General features: G+C 52.0%; 1 protein-coding gene across 3 annotated transcripts in view; it reads left to right on the top strand.

Annotated features, from left to right (window-relative positions):
* Ssh1 (slingshot protein phosphatase 1) overlaps positions 1 to 19495 on the top strand; it is a 54456-nt gene that overhangs the window by 12920 nt on the left and 22041 nt on the right. Inside the window, exons 1-5 of one of the 3 annotated variants that reach the window (XM_052169142.1) lie at positions 5456 to 5616; positions 9846 to 9949; positions 13736 to 13800; positions 14384 to 14505; positions 19184 to 19252. In XM_052169142.1, the coding sequence (XP_052025102.1) occupies positions 5504 to 5616; positions 9846 to 9949; positions 13736 to 13800; positions 14384 to 14505; positions 19184 to 19252 (473 nt within the window). In that variant the 5' untranslated portion in view covers positions 5456 to 5503. Of the gene's footprint in view, positions 1 to 5455; positions 5617 to 9845; positions 9950 to 13735; positions 13801 to 14383; positions 14506 to 19183; positions 19253 to 19495 lie in introns of those variants that run through there. The other 2 variants (XM_052169143.1, XM_052169144.1) reach the window with 2 other exon arrangements.

A 19495-nucleotide genomic window follows, 5' to 3' on the forward strand; every position in this document is an offset into this window, starting at 1 on the left:
CCTCACCCAGGTGCCAGGATTACAGCTGTGGTGTGCATCACCACGTCTGGCTTGTGCAGGGCAGAGGACTCCATGATTGTTCAGCAAGCAATCTACCAACTGAGCTACATCCTCAGCCACTGACTGCTCGATTAAATATCTTTGCGGGCCTGTGTTTTTCCGTTTAGTGTTTCACACTTGTTACTTATGTTGCTAGCTGGATGTATTTTGGACACCCTCATCCATTTATCTGTTAAAAGATACTGGCAAGGCAACAATTCGCTACCAGTGGGCCAGGAAACAAAGCTCACGGCTTTGACCTTGGACAAGGGGCTGGTACAGGCTGATACAGAGAAGAACTGTAGAGCGCTGTGAGGGCAGCCACTGTAAGCTTCCTTGAGAGGACCAGGTTTCGGATGTCAGGCACCATGCGTGGACGTGGGCAAGGAGACTGTGAGTAGAGACCTGGAATAGACGAAGGAGACAGGCTTCTGAGAACCACAGCAGAGGATGCCCCGAGGGATGTGGGCGATCGTAAATCAGAGCCTGACTCCAAAGTCAGAGGAGCGGATGGTATGGTGCCTGGAAAGACTAATTGTGTCTACAGTAGGTAGGTGGCTGGAGTGGTGTGACACATGGCAGAAAGCTCTGGGGCTCAGGACAGCCAGTCCGCAGTGATTAGGAGCCCTGCAGTCTGGGGGTGGGGCCAGAGACCGAATGCTCCCACACTGTTGTGTTCTGGGCAGTAGTAGGTTGAGTGGAGGGTGGGGTGTTGAGTGTTGAGCTCACCTGAACTCTGCAGGCAGCCTGCCGCTGTCTCCTCCCCCCGACCCCCAGACTCTGTAGCCCTTGCTGGAACTTAAGTAGATCAGGCTGGCCTCAAACTCAGGAGACCCACCTGCCTCAGCTTCTCCCGTGTTGGGATTATAGGCACCATGTGCCACGTGTTAATGAAATACCGATTCAGTTCCTTGGCCACACTGACCACACTGGTACTGTGTAGCTGGTTCTTATGATAGTGCATTTCAGTAAGGGAATGAAGAAGGCCAGGGCCAGGTGGTCCTGGAGACAAGGAAGGGACGTTCCTTGGGACCGTCCTCTAGGAAGGTTGTATGTCGGTGACTGATGAGTGTGGCACGGGGCTTCGTTCTTGTAGGAAGCCACGGCTACCTGAGGCAGCTGAGATCACCCATTTCTGAGTATTTTTTGAGTTGTTTCAAAAATACTGCTTTCACGTTCCTGTTGATTCTGGCTGGCTGGCTGGGTCACTTCTGCTGCCGTAGAGTTCCCACACAATGCAGCCTTTATACCTCAACTCTCTTTAAGGAGGCTTAGGGCCTGGTGTACCCGATGAGGGAGGAGTTGCATTAGCAGGCTGCCCAACAGCTCTGGAGGGTCGTGGGTGGACTGCCTTAAGGTTTGCAGATCTGTGTCCGGCTCACTGACTAACTTAACTAAGCAGAAACAAGTCTTGCTCCTGTGAGCTTGGATAGTCCTAGCAACTGGCTGGCTCCTGCCTGCTGGGTGTGAAGGAAGGTTATGTGGCTGGCTCGGGGGAAATGTCTCTTGACTGTCTACAGTGCCTCTGGACATTCCTTCTCTCTGAGGGAAGCCCACGCCTCCAGCCAAACAATATGAGACCCTGCAGCAAAGACTTAGCAACTGGCGTGCCAGCATATTTCTGCCCATGAACCCTTTCCAGAGCACCATGCCTTGCCCTGTATTCCTTCTCTCAGGAGCAGTTTGGAGCATGGATTGAAGAGGTTTTTTTTTTTCCTTACACCCTGAAGAAGGCATTTGGAACCAGGCCCTGCCACATTTTGCTCAGATGCATAAGATAGAAGAGCCGTCTAGGGCAACTAGGGTGCTCTGGGCCATAAAACATCAGGAGGCTGCGGTGGAGAAACTGGGAAGGATTTTCCTCCAGTTCGCAGCTTTTCCCTCATCTGTCTCCAGATAGTATCTGTCCTTCTCTTCGTCCGTAAATGTCACTTTGCCAGGACTGGGGCTGTCAGTCTCTGTAAACCAGGCTAAACAGGCTGCAGGTTGGGCGGGCAGCCCTGCCGTCCTGGGGATGGGACAGGAAGGATGTGGAGCTGGGAGCCTCCAGCCCCTTCTGCTCCTGTTTGCTTTACAACTTGCAACAGTTCATTCTTCCCCCATCATGGATCTTTTGTCAGAAGAATGGAATTGTAACAATTAGGTGTAGCTGTTGGAGAGGCGAGCTCTCTGGACTGTAAAGCACTCTCCACAGTCACCCGAGTGCCTGGAGGGACCGCTGAGACGTGCTCGTGCTGACAGAGCGATGGCTGCACCACACACAGGCCAAGGTTCTTAGCGTTTCTCGTTCTACAGCTTGAGTTGGGGCATTAACGCGGGTGATCAAGGTCTAAGAAGCAGTTTATGCCAACCTGGATCTTAGAAGCATCATCTGTACGGAGCAGTCAGTGACAGCAGGTTAAAGAAGAGGGAACTAAAAGGCCCTCCTCTTTGGGATATCGTCCACACCCGTCTTCTGTTGTTTTTGAAACAAAATCAGAAAAGTTCTATTCTAAATCAAATGACTCAGGAGGCAGAGGATGTGTTGAAAGCCAGCTAACTCAGAGTCAGGAAAAGCACCCAACTGACCTTCCTGCTCCCCACCTCCCAGAAGGAAAAAGCCCCTTCTTCCCCATGCTCTCTTAAATCCCCTTCAACTCAAAGCCCCTTTGTCTTTCCTGGGGTTTCCATCTCTCCCTCTCTCCTTCCCCCCCAATTTATTTGTAGCTGTCTTTTGTTATTTTTGTAGCTGTCTTCAGACACACCAGAAGGGGGCATCAGATCCCATTGCAGATGGTTGTGAGCCACCATGTGGTTGCTGAGAATTGAAGACCCTGTGGAAGAACCGTCTGCTCATAACCACTGAAACGTCTTTCTGGTCCTTCCCTGGGTTTTCTTAGGTTCACTCCCTGTTGGCTGGTTGCTTGCTCTACCTCTTGACTTTATGAAGTCCTGTTTACAATAAGCAGAAAGCTGTGTGCTAGGGCTGAGCCACACCACAACAAGAAACAGGTTTTTCCAGTTCACAATCTCAGGGTCCACACTGGGATCAGAGATCCTGCAACAATGTTCCCTGTGATGGTAACTTTACAGTTCTGTAGCTTCTTTCTAGGATTTCCTTCAGGTTTTCTGTTCTCTTGCCTCAGTCATCACTATGTCCAAAGCTAAATACAATCAGAGGTTAAATCAGAGTGGGGCGGTGGTGGCACACATTTTTAACCCCATCACTCAGGAGGGAGAGGTGGACAAACCTCTGAGTTTGAGGTTAGCCTGGTCTACAGAGTGAGTGAGTTCCAGGATAGCTAAGGCTGTTATTGGAAAAGTATTGAGTTTGAGCCAGGTTGTGTTGGCCCAAGCCTGGCATCTCCCGTGTTTAGGAGACAGAGGGACTGCAAGACCTGTAGAGTGGGAGTGGGAGATCTTATCTCAGAAACTCAGAGCAGAACTGGTGAACTCGATCCCTGGGCAAACCTGGGCAAAGGTGTTTGCCACCCATGTGGTGGGAGGAGAGAGCTCACTTCAGCCAGCTGTCCTTTGATCTCCACTTGTGAGCTGCAATGCCACACACATGTTCATACATACACATACAACGTATATCCATGCAATTGCAAAACAACTTAGCAACAATTGCAAAATGCCTCAGCTTTAAGCAGTCCGGCCTATTGAGCACCTGTTCTTTAGAGAGCCCTGTCCTTTAAGCTTATATACTGTGCTCTTTTTGGTGAGGTGACCTGTTTAAAAAATTCCTAAAATCATATATTTAAGTAGCTTCCCGTTCCGTGAGGTATGAGTCAGCACGATGATGCCAGCTTGGTCGGTCTCACAATTCTGGGATGGATAAGATGACCCTCAGACGGTAGAGAGATGGCTCAGCGGGTAAGAGCACTGATTGCTCTTCCAGAGGTCCTGAGTTCGAATCCCAGCAACCACATGGTGGCTCACAACCATCAGTAATGGGATCCGGTGCCCTCTTCTGGTGTGTCTGAAGACAGCTACAGTGTATGTATAATAAATAAATAAAATCTTTAAAAAAAAAAAAAAAAGAGCCTTGAAAGGTCTCTGCCCTCTGACGGCCACAAGAACGTTTGTCAGCAGTGGGACTTACCAAAGGTCCAGCCTGCTGTCACTGTGGTCAATCTCGTGTCAACTAGTGCCTGAGAAGCTCTAGCAGTCAAGAATGCTTGGGACTCTGAAGGCATTTAGCCAAAGATGCACGTACACGGTTACCAGCTTCCAGAGAGGGTCACATTACAGGCTGGGGTTGGGGGCGTGGTGTGACCGCCTTCACTGCACCTAACCGGGCGCAGGAAAGCATCTGTAGCCAAGCCTCCCTGCCTGGGGCTGTCTTTCTGAGCCGTCGTAGCTTCTTCTTGCTGCGTTTGGATGCTTGGAAGAGGGACTGGGACACCATCTGCGTCCTGGGTTCTTGGTGACACCGGGGTGGGCCTCCAGGGCCGGGGTGTGCAGAGCTGGCAGCTGTGCCTTGGTGTGGGTTCTTCTGGAGAAGGGAGCCGCCGGGGGCTTGAGACGGGTGTGGGGCAGTGGGATTGGAGTCGGTCCCAGCTGTGAGGCCTGTGTTCCGGGATGAGCAACACTTTACACATCAGCTGAGTAAGAACTCTGTGATTCACTTACTGCCCTAGTGAGAACTCTGCACGCTGACCTGGAGCTGGGAGAAACTGCCAGAGATCTCCCAGGGAACCTCCCAGGGGCGTCTGCTCGGTGCTCACCAGCCACTGGCCCCCTCGTCCGGACTCACACTCATAATCTGTAAATGAAGGCTCTCAGCATCTCCAGCCCTCTGGGCTCAGAGACCTGTTTTGGCTTTCCAGCCTGGCCTGCGTGGGGGTGGGGGGGGCACCTTGCACCTCTCGAAGATCCTCAGAAACATTCAGGTTCTTCCCACATGCGGTGTCCCCAGCTGAGGGGACCGTGGTGTCACCAGGCACCTCGAATGGCTATCAGTGTGGCTGAAGCATTTTCTCAGGCTTCGAAGCTGCTTTTGAAAATGCCGTTTTGACTGTGTAAGCCACCCACGACCCTGCTTGGTGGGGCGGGTTGGGGTTTGAAAGCAGGCGATGCCCCGGGACTCGAGCGACGTAGGACGCAGGACGGGGTCCTTGCACTGAGGTGTGCTGCACGGAGGCCAGCTGCTTTTCCTCCTGGCTCTCATGCACACCCATGGCTTGTCCCCAAGCCTGCAGTGCAGCCCGTGGGAGTGCCGTGACTGGAGGCACCGTCGGTTGCTTTGCTTTCTCTGAATGGACCCCTTTCATCAGGAAATGCTGGGACAAGGGCTTTTTAAGCCATAATGTCAGAGGAAGACAAGTGCCACAAGAGCCACTTGCTCTCTGGGTGGGACCATCGTCTGAGGAGGGACTCCACTGCCTCCCTGGAAAACCCCAGTGCCTCTGGCTGGCCTGGCCTGTGTGGAGTGGACGGACAGCTGGGCCCCTTCAGGGACGTCTGGACCAGCAGGGTGTCTATGGAGGCGACAGCTGTCACCGTGGAACTTGATCTTTTCTACCTTTCTGACCTCTGTGTCTTCCTTCGGCCGAGCCGGTACCTCTGCCGTCCAGAGGTTTCCAGCCCACATTAGTACGTAAGCCACAGCAGACCTGTGTCCTCCCTGGGCACTCCTGCCCTGCCTGTGTGAGAGCCGGGGCCTTGGGGATTGAGGGGTGCGATTGCCTTGCCCACTTCTAGAAACTCTGATCTTGCAAGGTTTTTCCCAAGCGCAGAAGGCTGTGTCTGAGAACTGACTTGTGCTTTGGCCATGAAAGTTTTGAGCAGGGCTATGAGGAGGGGTTGCAGTTTTCCCTGGAGCAGTGGAAGAGGAGGCTTCCTCTGTCTGGGTCAGGTTTTCTGTCACTCTTAGGACCCTAAAGTCTCACTATTTGGGGTGGGGGTTTGGTGGATTGGTATGCATCCTTGACCTGGGTACTCAGAAAAAGATACGCACCTTTACTGACTTGAATGTCATGAGAGCTGGGCAGGGGGTGCGGGGTGGGGCACAGCCAAGGCCACAGACCACGGCTTGATCCTGAGCTTGCTAGGGGCTCAGTGTAGAAAAGTAGGTGTTGCCTGTCCATTTCACACAGTGATGCTCAGCTACCTGTGGACACTGTGGCCCAGGCAATGCACAGCCTAGAAGTCAGGCCTCGAAATAAGTGCTCCTCCATCTTGTTTGTGTTGAGTCCATACTTGACCATGCTCCAAAGTCTCCTGTTCGTCACACAGCGTCTCAAGTCTCAGGCCGAGAGCCATTTGGCCATGGGTGGTCTGCTGTTCCCCCGTATATTTCCTGGACACGGGACCTTGCAGACCTCAGAGCAGTATGGTTCCCCGCAGCATGCATGCTGGCTGTTGACAGGAACTGAGGTGATTCCTGGACACTGATTGTCATATTGCTGCAATGAAACATGACCAGCAAGCAAGCTGGGGAGAAAAGGGTTTATTCAGTTTACACTTCCACAGCACTGTTCATGACTAAAGGAAGTCAGGACTGGAACTCATGCCGGGCAGGGACCTGGAGGCAGGAGCTGATACAGAGGCCATGGAGGGTGCTGCTTACTGGCTTGCTTCCCCTGGCTTGCCCAGCTTGCTTTCTTGTAGAAGCCCGGATCCCCAGCCCAGGGGTGCTCCATCCACCACGGGTTGGGCCTCCCCTCTTGATCACTAATTGGGAAAATGCCTTACAGCTGGATCTCACAGAGGCATTTCTTCTACGGAGGCTCCTTTCTCTGTGATAACTCCAGCTGTGTCAAATTGACACACAGAACCAGCCAGTCCACTAATGAACCTCGTGGGTGGAGGGGGAGACGTCTCCCCTTCCTTATCAGACCGAGAAACCGCAGGCCTCAGAGTGGGTCACAGGGTGAGCCCCACCCACTCACTTATCAATGTTCCCTTTTTTTCCTAAGGAAATGCAAGGGAAACCAAGGGGAATTTTTGCTCTTGGTTTCCAAGGCAAAGGTCACACTGTTAATGTCTGGCAGTTTCCAGAACGCTCTGGTTTCTGGTCAGTCTGAGTTCTTTTTTTAATTTTTAAAACTGTGAACAAAAGGAGTAGATGCAGCCTGGAGAATTACCCCTGGGCCGCTTTGATCACCAGATGGCTGCTTTACCATTCCTGGGCCTCAGCTCTCGGAGATCTGGATGGAGATCAGAATCGGTCTGAAAGCTTTGTCAAAGCTTTGTCATTAAAATTTTGAGTAGGGAAGGGTTGTGCCGGCAGTGAGAGCAGAGTCTTCCCAGGGGAGGCTGCAGAGGGATTCCTGTCTGTCTGTACTCCTGACTTCCTCAGTGCAGGTGTGTGGCTGTGTGAGTTGGGAAGGTGTGTGCGTGTGGAGGATCACGAGGAAGTGCTGTGTGGGACTGTGCTGGCCAGGTGTCACATGACCCACTGTTGGGTTCTCAGAGTTCAAAGGCCCTTGCTTGAGAGTCCAGCCAAGCTTTGTACGTTCAGTTGACAGTCTCTTCTTACCATAAAGTTCACCCCTCCCCACCCCCGTTTCTTTTATGATTTATTTATGTTTTACATGCTTTGGTGTTTTGTCTTCAGGTATGTCTGTGTAAGAGTGTCAAATCCCCTGGAACTGGCTTTTCTTTTTTTTGTTTTGTTTTGTTTTGTTTTTTTGAGACAGGGTTTCTCTGTGTAGTCCTGGCTGTCCTGGAACTCACTCTGTAGACCAGGCTGGCCTCGAACTCAGAAATCCACCTGCCTCTGCCTCCCAAGTGCTGGGATTACAGGCGTGCGCCACCACGCCCGGTTTGGAACTGGCATTATTAATAGTTATGAGCAGCTCTGTGGGTGCTGGGAATTGAACTCAGGTCCTTTGGAAGAGCAGCCAGAGCTCTTAACTGCTGAGCCATCTCTCCAGCCCCTTACCATGGGAACTTAGCCGGGAACTTCAGATTTTACTGTGGATCCACCAGCACAGAAGCCAAGTTGTCTGAGAGGCTGCTCCAGGGGCCTTTGATTCTAAATGATCATGTTTCATCACTGACATTGGGTTTATCAAAGATGAGTTTGCCTTTTCAAACTGCAGGTAATATCATCCATCTCTCTAGGAATGAATCTTTTTAGTTCCAAGGTTCTTGAAAGGTACTGTTTTCCTAAAATGTTTTACCCTTCAGGTCATCCAAGTTCGCCTTTTACTTGCAGTATCTCATAGCTCAGTAATTTAAACAGGTCCTCTCACAGGACCGGTAAAAGCTAACATGGGTGTTAGAGTATGCGTTTTATGTTTCTCTCAAAATCATAAAGTTGATATGTGTTCAGCTTGGAAAGTCTGGAACCTGCTAAGAAGCTGAGAGAAGGTAGTTACAGGATGTTGTCTGCCCTGTGCTGTGTCCTGTGAATCCGTTCCGGGTTTTGAGTGCTCGGTGACAGTGGAAAGCTGAAGCTTCTCCTCTTTCGGAAGGAAGTCTGGATGGCTGTACAAGCTGAAGGATTCTTTTTTAAGATGTTAATTTTTAAAATCTTGTGTATGCGGATATCTTGCCTGTGTTAAGGATTGCATGCTGTACCCTCAGAGGTCAGATCTGAAACTGGAGTTACAGACGGTTGTGAGCCTGTAGGTGGGAACTGGAAACTGAACCGGAGTCCTCTGGAAGAGCAGCCAGGGCTCTGAACCATCGAACTGTTTCTCCAGCCCTGAAAGGGGGCAAAATTCTTAACTAAATTATAAGTGAAGAGTTGGAAGAATGTTTTTTTGTTGTTGCTGTGTGTGTGTGTGTGTATCTGTCTGTCAGCCTGCTTGCCTGCCTGTGTGTATCTGTCTGCCTGTCTGTGTGTGTGTCTCCGTCTCTGTGTGTATCTGTCTGTCTGTCTCTCTGTCTGTGTGTGTGTATATCTGTCTACCTATCTCTAAGTGTATATATGTGTATGTATCTGTCTGCCTATATGTGTGTGTCTGTCTGTCTGCTGTCTCTGAGTGTGTATATGTGTGTGTATATTTGTCTGTCTGCCTGCCTCTTTCTCTCTGTGTGTGTATCTGTTTGCCTATGTGTGTGTGTGTCTGTCTGACTGCCTGTCTGTGACCCTAGGGATTGATCCTAGGGTCTTTTGTATATCAAACACATGCTCTCTACCACTGAGCTATCTGTCCCCAGATCTCCTTTTTTACCCCATTTGCTCAGGCTAGCCTTGAGAGCAATGGGAACCATAGGCCTGCCTCTCGTTCTGACTTCTTAAGTCACAGGCTGAGTATGAATTTTTTTTTTGTTAGTTAAAATAACAAAGGCTGGAAACTCATCCTGCTGACAAATTCTGTATGGGTGAGCTTGAGATTGCTCGCAGACGTAGTGGACAGGGCATCCCGACTGAGGACGGTTATGGCTCCGCCCAGCCCCAGCCCTCAGGTGGTGTTCTAAGGATGCAGACACCCTGGGAGGCCATCTGTGTGTGCCTTCCAGAGTCTGCACCAGGAAGCAGTGACAGGGCTGCAAGTGTCAGGGAGGCAGCAGGTGGGAGGAGAGGGTCAGAAGCAAAGACCAGAGAGTGCAAGTTCAGAGTGAGTCACCGCCTTCTGCTGGGACAAGGGTCTCAGGTTACACCAAGAGCCCCGTCTTGATTGTGCAGGAAGGAGCTGTTGGCCTGGGGCTGCGCACCTGAACTAGGTTGGGGACAGGGGTTGTAGCATCCTGAGCTCCTGAGCACTGCGGCAGCGGCTGTACTATTTAATCCCGTTGCCTGTGTGTTCATCCCATTGCGTGCGGTCCGTCATCCGTCCACTCTAAGTGTTCCCTCTGGCGTGGCATGCGCCACGCCGTTGTGTTTCTCCATGTCTGCTCTAACTGTGTTCTGGCTTTGTTCTTCCCAGCTTGAGTGAGAGCTTTTTCATGGTGAAAGGAGCTGCCCTCTTCCTACAGCAGGGAAACAGCCCCCAGGGCCAGCGGAGTCTCCAGCACCCTCACAAGCATGCAGGTGACTATGGAAGCATTCATGGGACCTTTTCTGTGCCTCAGTGGGTGGGAACTCATTTGCTGGGTCTTAGGGCCAGGGAAGCAGTGCATTGTGGGTTTGTAATGAGCAGCCCAGCTGTTGGGGTAAAAAGACTCCCCGTGTGTTCTCTGTCAGTTGACTAAATGTCTCTGCTGATGGAGAGGTTTGGACGGAGGGACCAGCATGCATCATGGCTATAAGCTGTCACTTCAAAGACAGCCTCCAGGTTCTTGGTACCTCACCTGAGCATCAGTGGGGTGATGTCACGGCCAAGGGCTCATCTGACAGGATGTCTTTATCCTATAATGGCTGCCTGTTGGAAAGGCCAGAGGGGAGATCAGACCAAGCCTGAGCAAGGCTAGCCTCTGAGAGGTCAGAGGTCAAAACAAACAGACAAAATCCTTGCTTTGGAGCCAGCCTGGCTTCTGTAAACCTGGGGTCAGATTGAATAATAATGTAGGTCGGAAACCAAATGGGTAACAGTGCCTGCCAACTTCCAAGGCTGGTCTTCTCAGGCTGCTAGACTCCAGAAATGAGGGCAGACTGAAAGGGGAACTGAGAGGCGCCTAGCACGAGGGGCTCTCTGTAGCACGTCATGGCCTCCGGGGTTCTTCTGAGGGAAGCTGTTGGGGTCTGCATATCCACACGGTCAGGAGGCCCCTCTGCCTTTCAGAAGAGCCAGTGAGGTTCAGGAAACAACTGGACATTTCCTCACCCTGTGATAATTTTCCCCTTGACCTCTGCTCACCCAGCTTCATCTTAGGTCTGAGTGCCGAGGTGTAACTTCACACCTTGTCGTTCCTGACTCTAGTGCGCCAGAGCTCAGCCTGTGTTTACACTGCTAATCCCAGCAACCAAGATTTACGTCTGTCGTCCTCTAAGAAAGCCCTCGTCCTGCACAAGGAGGCATCGTGGTGTGTGGAAACATTTGATTTGAAGCAGGCTAGAAGTCAGTCTGTGAGCCCAACACTAGGAGGTGGGGTGCATGGAGCATCATGTGTTCAAGGCCAGCTTACGCTACATCGTATATATTTTAGGATACCGATGTTACTTAGTGACACCATTCTGTTAAAAACAAACAAACAAAATCCTTGCTTTGGAGCCAGCCTTGGTTCTGCAACTTCTTTTTTTTTTCTCTTTTAAAATTAAGCAAAACATGCTGCACAATTTATTCTGCTCCACATAATATTTATTTTTTCTTTTTTTTAGGTTTTAAGGTTTTATTTTTATTGAATATCGTCTTCATTTACATTGCCAATAGTAAAATCTTCCCCAATTTCCCCCCCTCCCCAAAGACCCCCAACCCCTCCTCCCACCCCCTGCCTCCACGTATATGCCCCTCCACCCGACACACTCCCACCTCCCCCCCCTTGGTTTCCCTTTGTTGGGCCTCTATTGAGCCTTTACCTGACCAAGGACCACTCCTCCCACTGATGCCCTACAAGGCCTTCCTCTGCTACATTTTTGACATGAAACCTCGGTTTTCTAATTTTAGCAGCAGGCATCCCGGCCTCAGATAATATGGAAATTGGTAATTATGCCTGTGGCCAGGCCTGGTGGCTCACACCTGTAATCCCAGCCCTACAAATCTGGGGCTGGAAACCAGGGAGTTCAAGGGCAGCCTGAGGCTACTCATCGAGCCCCTGCTTCAAAAGCAAAGCAACAAAATAAAAAGAAAACAGTTATCAAAGCTCTGGGAGCACAGTTGATGTAAGTAGCACTTCCTTCAAGAGTAGGATCTGAGTTTGGATTCCAAGGACCCACACAGAAAAGGCCAGGTGTGGCTGTGCATGTCTGTCACCCCGGGGTGGAGATGGGTGGATCCTGAGCTCTCGCTGGCCAGCTAACCTAGCTAATGATGCTCCAGGCCAGTGTCTCGTACAAAAGGTGAAAGTCTCTTGGTCAGCCAAGCTTGTCCTCTGGCTTTCACAGACAGGTCCACACAGGCACACAGCACATGCCAGCCTTTCTGGGGGCGATGGATATGACTTCTAGCATGATAAAGCTAAGCAGCGGAGCATTTCTATATCTGCTGGCGGCTGTAGCCTCCTGTGAAATGTGTGCCTGATGTGAGTGAGCGAGGCCTGCAAGTATGAAGAAGCTACTTTGTATCCGAACTGAGCTGGTCTGGTTGAATGTACACATCCAGGAAAGTGGTCTCTGGCTGGCCTGAGATGACTTGCAAAAGACTTCACTGTGTTCCCTCTTCCTGTCGCCTCCCTCGCCACTGTGGAGAGTGGCCAGAGGTTAATTCTGTGGGATTGGGTCAGATTCAGCCAGAGAGGGAGGCCGTCGTGTTCTGCGGCTCTTTTGTCTGTGTTTTGGGGATCTTGTTTACTGGGGGAAGAACACTTACCATAAGTTGTCCCCTCCTGATGCAGCGTCACACCTCCGTACCTTAAAAGGACAACGTGCTTTTGCAGCAGGCACGGTACTTGTAGTTCTCTGGGGCATTTGCTTCTGTACGCAGCTCTATCCTTCCAGGGTTCCCAGCCTGGGTGTAGAGGGTGTTTCAGGTCGGGTTGTTACTTTGTCTCCGGCTGTTACTTTGTCTCGGGTTTTTGCAGTGCTGGGCACGGAACGGAAGGCCTTATACATACTAGGCAATCGCTGCAGGGAGGAGCCATACCTTCAGCTCTTGTGGGGGAATCAAAAGAAAAAGGATAAGTGAGTTCCTTTGAGCACTGGACACTGTTGAGAAGGGGAGTTTTACTGAGTTATTAGTCACAGCTTCAGCCTGGTAAGCATCGTCACAGGGAGCCTTTCCTCAGAGGGCACGCAGGCAGAACTGGGCTCCTACATCCTGCTTTTTGGCAACACTGTACCGCAGCTAGATACCCTGCCAGTCTCCAGCGAGCTTGCTCCCTGCTCCTGAACACGCTCCAGACGCCAGGGGCGCCTCCCAGAGGAGCTCAAGCCCCACCCTGAGAGGGTGATGAGTTCGAAACTAGTCTGGGCTATATAAACTCTATCCAAAGAAGGGGAGTGGGACTGGTCTGGAGAGAGAAAGCCCAGTGGTTAAGAGTGCACACTGCTTTTGCAGAGGACCCAAGTTCAGTTTTCAGTATCTTTGTTGGGAAACTCCAGTTCCAGGAGATCCCACGCCCTCTTCTGGACTCTGCAGGCAACGACACATAAACATACACATACCCACACCACATATGTGCACATTTTTTTTAAGTGTTAAATGACTTTCTGGCTGGGAATGGTGGTATGCAGCCACAATCCTAGACCCCGGGAAGCTGTGGCAGGAGGATTGCTGCTTTAGATTACTATCTTTTTACTTTTCTTAGCAATGAAGGACAAAGAGAACACATCAGTAATTTCCTTCTTATGAAAAGGTAACAATAGATTGTTTTTTCCTCAGGTAGTTTCTCTGGCCACCCAGCACACAGCTGTTGTCTGTGGTCAGGTAGATTTCCCCCAGGCCCCCACATACACTCCCCAGGTGCAGAATCTGGCTGGTGTGGGAAACGCCCAACCAGGAGTTTGAAGAGGACAAATGCACTCAGTGCTTTTCCTCGCAATTCAGCCCGTGGCCTATGCCTCCCTGCAGCCTGTAGTTTCTGCCTCCCCACCTTGCCAAGGAATGTTTGCTCCAGTGTGATAGCTAACATGTTCCTGGGGCCCGCATTTCCCGAAGTCTTTGTTGAAAGGACCACTGTATCACCCAGGCGGTTGGAATCAGCCTTCCATGGTGCGTTTGGTTTGGTTTTTCTAAGGAAAGAGGTGAGTAGATGCTTAAACCACTCCTTGTCCACCCCTCAGGTGACCTGCCTCAACACCTCCAAGTGATGATCAACCTCCTGCGCTGTGAAGACAGAATCAAGCTGGTGAGAGCCGAGGGCGTGGCGTCGAGTGGGGCGTGGCGTCGAGTGGGGCGTGGCGTCGAGTGGGGCGTGGCGTCGAGTGGGGCGTGGCGTCGAGTGGGGCGTGGCGTCGAGTGGGGCGTGGCGTCGAGTGGGGCGTGGCTTCCAGTGCAGCAGGAACCTTCTCTTATGGCGATGCCTTCTCTCACTGTTGACCAAAGCCAGGGCACCGGAGTGCTGCTCGGTGTTAGATGCGTCAGTGGGATGCGTGACACTGTTGAGTCTATGCCTAGCTCTCCGAAGGGCCAGAAGAGACGTGTGTCAGGTCTCCGCAGCACCTCTGCTAACTGTGAAGGGAGCCTGAACTCCATTCCACCTGTGCCCCCACTGCACACAGTTGGCTGGCCCTGAGCGTCAGGCACACACACACTCTCTCTGCTCCTCCTCACAAGCACTTGGCCTTCATTTCTTCCCTGATTTGGGGGTGGGGGATCAAGAATTAAAACCCTTGGTCTCAGCCAAAAAACAACAACAAAAAAAAACCCCTTGTTCTTGGTTTGGGGGACAGAGGAAGGGAACAAACTAGTGAGATGACCTCCGTTTGCAGGCCGTGCGCCTAGAGAGCGTCTGGACTGACCGCGTCCGCTACATGGTTGTGGTGTACACCAGCGGGCGCCAGGACACCGAGGAGAACATCTTGCTGGGAGTTGACTTTTCCAGTAAGGAGAGGTGAGTCTCCGGGATGGCGGTTCCCGTCAGAGCAACTGTGTCACTGTTAGCCAAAGGTTTTTTTTTTTTTTTTCTTGGTGTCCTGCGGTGAGTCCTTACAGAAGAGGGCGTGGGGCTTGGGGAAGTACCGAGGCTCTGGGGATAGGGCACGTCCTCCCAGCCCATAGTTTCCTGTGCTGTGAGCCAGCTGGAGAATGCAGAGCGCTCCGAGCCTCAGAAGAGGAAGCACGTGACCGCCTTCTGTTGCCATACCAAAATACTTGGGTAGTTTATAAAGGAAAGCTGTTTATCTGGCCCGCTGTTTCAGAGGCCTGCAAAGCTACTGTGAGGCCTCTCTCTGGCCACGTGGATGCCATGACAGCGGCGGGGGCGTGTGCGGAAGAGATCACACGGTGGAACAGGAAGCAGAGGGAGCTAGGCTCAGCCAGCCAGCATTCGTCCCTTCTGAGGGTGGGACCTGGAGCCATCTCCCACCAGGTCTCAGCTCATAAATACACCACCCCTCAAATGGTGCAGATTTGGGGACCCAGCTTCTAGACCTGAAGAGATTTGTGGGGTCCCTCACAGTTGCAAAGGCATCCTGCACAGGAATGTTTCCCAAAGTGTGTGATCCAACAGTGAGCACTGAAGGACAGACATGCTAGAGTCAGCCAGGAGGACACCCCGCCCCCACCCCCAGTCAGACAGCCCGTGTGGGAGGATGTGTCTCGTGGGCCATGAGGCACCTGTATGGTGGCGAGCTTCTATGGACTGACTGCCTGTTTTAGAGGTTTTGTTTGGTTGTTTGAGTGTTTTGGTTTTTGTTTGTTTCCAAGACAGTGTTTCTCTGTGTAGCCATGGTAGCCTTGGGACCCACTCTATGGACCAGGCTGCACACAGAGACACCCCTGCCCCTGCCTCCCAAGTGCTGGCATTAAAGGTATGAGATACCACCAAGACCATCACCACCACGCCCCCCCCCTGCTGTTTGTTTTGGACAGGTTTTATATATATATATATATGGATTTTTTGGAGACAGGGTTTCTCTGTGTAGCCCTGGCTATCCTGGAACTCACTCTGTAGACCAGACTGGTTTCGAACTCAGAAATCCGCCTGCCTCTCTGCCTCCCAAGTGCTGGGATTAAAGGCGTGCGCCAGCACCACCCGGCTGGACAGGTCCTTGTGTGAAAGCTTTAAGGCTTGCGGTTGGTTCCCTAAGCTCGGAGGTCAAGCACATTCCACCGTGACCCTACCTACCATGGCATGGTGTGAGCAGAGTGTGGGAAGTTGTTGCAGACCCTATCTAGTCTCCACCCTTTACCCTCAATTACTCATCAGTAAGCAGATGGGTTTTCCTCAGACCCAGTGTAGGAGGCCACAGGCCAGGCCCCAGGTCAGCACAGATGCCACAGCGCATGCTCAAGAGGATTGTGTCACCGCCAGGAGGCTTAGCAGTGACACACGTCAGGCTTCTGTGATAGTAGTACAGGCAGGTGGGTGGTACCAATGTGGGTTTTAAGGTCTAGTAGGTAGCGCGGTGAGGTCACAGGTGTGCAGGGCGGCAGGTGTGCAGGGTGGAGTCAGTAGCAAGAAGACCAATCCGGAGATCATGTGACTGCACTGGGTTTCCCTGTGAGTAAGCTGCTGTGTCACAGGCTGGTGACCAAGACTTGGCTGATGGATGTGAGTGGTGGATGAATTCATTTGGTGACTCCTCTTCCCCTGCCCCCTGGCATGGTGAGAAAGTTTGCTGTGGCACAAGGAAGGGAGGAGCTGAGTCAGAGGCTTTGTGGGCTGGGGAGCGGTCTGAAAGAGCAGCTGGTGTACTCAGAAGGGCTGCGGACCTGCGGGAGGGAGGTATGCTATTAAGGTACCTCGGTGGGGGTGTGGCACACTGTTGAGGCACCGCCTTGAGGGGGCTCTCAGAAGTGGGAGGTGCCATCTTTTTGAAGTGCATGTGTGAGTACGCACTTACATACATGCACGCATAACTCAGGATTCTGCCTGCTTCAGCACTTCCACGTACAGGCACTTGCCTCTATGCCCTGGCTAAGGCGTTAATGTTTTACGTGTCAATACAGATTTTCAGATGATGGCCCATCTCTGTAGGAATCTTCCTGGGACAGGAATTTTTCTCACCATATGGAGGTGGTTTGGATAGCTTATTCTAGTCCTAAACAGGGTGTGTGTGGGTGTAGGGGGACTGTCTCCTGTAGCCTGTACCCTCTTTTCTTTTTTGTATGCTGTCTTCAGACACACCCGAAGAGGGCATCAGATACCATTACAGATGATTGTGAGCCACCATGTAGTTGCTGGGATTTGAACTCAGGACCTTCAGAAGAGCAGTCAGTTCTGTTAAGCACTGAACCATCTCTCCAGCACTCTGTACCCTCTTTTTGATCCTCACCATAGAAGTGTCATAGGAGTAAGGTCTCCTGTGGTCACCACTGTTGTGTTACAGAGCAGAGTACAGTTCTGTCACTGGGTTTGTCCTGGGCTGTGTCATGGAGTCCCCTTGCAGTCAGCATTGGCTTGTGTAGACGATCGTGTGCAGCCAAAGGAGGGAGGAACAGATGGAATCCCAGGTGCCCCGTGTCCTGGCTCTCCCCAGGGAGTTCTCACTACTGAAACCTGGCTGCCACCGTGACACTCTGTTCTGTGGCACAGGGGCGGAGTCTAAGAGTGGCTTCTTGTGACTGGAGGCAACAGTGCTGGAGAACACCTGGTCTCTCCTAGTGTTTGCAGTTCTCCTGTGCGTCCCTCACTTGTTCACTCACTCGGAGACTTGTCCTGTGTGCTCTTGTGTGCAGCACCAGAGAAGGTCATGTTCGTTTGCACCTAGGTTAATGCTTCCCGCCGAACTCTCTGGGCTTCTGCCCTTGTTCCCGCCCACTTTGATACGTCCACCCCTCGGCATGCTAGCTTTGGTCCCTGGGTCCCTCTCTCCCTCTGGTCATCTCGCCTCTGCTGCGAGTTCTACACTCAGGCCAGTGTCTCTCTCCCTCCCTATGGAGCCCCTGAGCTACAGCCACAGCCTGGCTGCAGAGCCAACCCCAGGGCAGTTGTAGGTTAGAGCAATGGCTGCTGGTCCAGAGGCCCCGAGTTCAATTCCCAGTGCACGGCTGTGCCTACAACAGAAGTCCCGTGGGATCCGACGCCCTCTGCTGGTGTGCAGACAAAACAGCTATACATATAAGGGAGCAATTAAAGTAAAATTTAAGAAAAATAGGAAGATCAAGAGATCGGCGAGTAATCGGCTAACTTTTCTGCCGTGGGCATGGAAGCAACCAGGACGCATGTTATCACGGGGTGTGGGGGTGGGTGGGGTATCTCATCAGGGAGGGGTGGATCAGGGCAGAACTGGCCTTCACGACCCTTGAGCACCAGGCTCTGATTCTCCCTGGGACTCCACAGCAACATAGGGAGTCTCTGTTTTCCTAAATTTTGCCCATGAGATTTTGGGTTTGGGGGCGTTAGTAAGTGTTGACCCGCCCAGAAAATATTCTTATGAATTCCCAGAGAGGGAACATGTGGGGACTGTGAAGAAAGTCTGTTGAGCCAGGCAGTGGTGGTGCACGCCTGTAATCGCAGCACTTCAGAGGCAGAGGCAGGCGGATTTCTGAATTTGAGACCAGCCTGGTCCTCAGAGTGAGTTCCAGGACACCCAGGGCTACACAGAGAAACCCTGTCTCAAAAACAACAAAAAACAAAACAAACAAAAAAAAAAAACAAAAAAAAAAAAAACAAGAGTAATCCCAGCACTTGGGAGGCAAAGGCAGGCGGATTTCTGAGTTCGAGGCCAGCCTGGTCTACAGAGTGAGTTCCAGGACAGCCAGGGCTACACAGAGAAACCCTGTCTCGAAAAAAACAAAAACAAAAACACAAAAATACAAACAAGAAAAGAAAGGCAGGATAGCACAAGGTAGGCAGTATCTCTGGAGCGGGAGTCATCTGGGCATAGGAGGGAGTAACATTAACCCCCTTCGACCTCCTACCCTCCCCCACAACCACCCCTGCGCCCAGAGCCTGTAAACCACATGGCAAAGATAGAAGCTCGGAATTCCTGAGGGCTGTGGTGTTGCTGAGGCATAATTACTGCAGTTCTTAAATGAATCAAGAGTTTCATCACGATCTGAGAGACCCTCCGATAACGCTCTGTTACAGTGGCACCAGTGTATGTCGGTTCACCGGTTCACCGTTAGGATGGGCAAAACAGAACCGGGTTCAACTAGTTTGTGAAGTGGCAGCAGCACAAAAGGTAGACCAGACTGAGAGGCAGGCAGGCAGGCAGACAGACAGACAGACAGACAGAAGTCTTGAGTGAGCAGTGGAGCTGTGGGGACCTCCCATCTCCTGTTACCCTGGACAAAAGCCTGGTATGGGCTGTCACAGTTGGGTGTGCTGCTCTACCAGGTCACCCGACTGCAGCGGGGGGAGGGGCGCTGAGATCAGCCGCTGGTCCCAGTACCCCAAGAGCTGTAGTTGCGGAGTTCCAGCCACCCCAGGCCTGTCTCCTCTAGAATCCAACCGTGAGTGCACAGTTCCCAGACAGGCTGAGAGCCCCTCCCTGCCACAGCCCCCACAGCCGGTGCCAGGCCAGCAGGTTGTAGCCTGGACCTGCTAGTGTGGAGACAGGGGGAAGCCCCGCCTGCACATGGCAACCACAGACTCTGAAGTATGTCTTCTCTTCCCCACTTAGCAAAAGCTGCACGATAGGAATGGTTCTCCGACTCTGGAGCGACACCAAGATCCACCTTGACGGGGACGGGTAATGGACACACTTTGAAAGATTCTTTTGGGGGGGGCTGGAGAGATGGCTCAGAGCTCAGAGCACTGGCTGCTCGTGCAGAAGATGTGGGTTTGGTTCCTAGCGCCCATAATGGCAGGTCACAACCTCCTTCCTACACCCTCTGTATTGAGTACTCATTCAGGGCCCCCTGTCCCCCCCTCCGGGAAGAGGGCTGTGACCCAGAGTGCACAGGTGAGGAAGACACTGCAGGGTACTTCACTT

This window comes from Apodemus sylvaticus, chromosome 22 (assembly GCF_947179515.1).
Source record: "Apodemus sylvaticus chromosome 22, mApoSyl1.1, whole genome shotgun sequence".
In the NCBI taxonomy this organism is placed as follows: Eukaryota; Metazoa; Chordata; class Mammalia; order Rodentia; family Muridae; genus Apodemus; species Apodemus sylvaticus.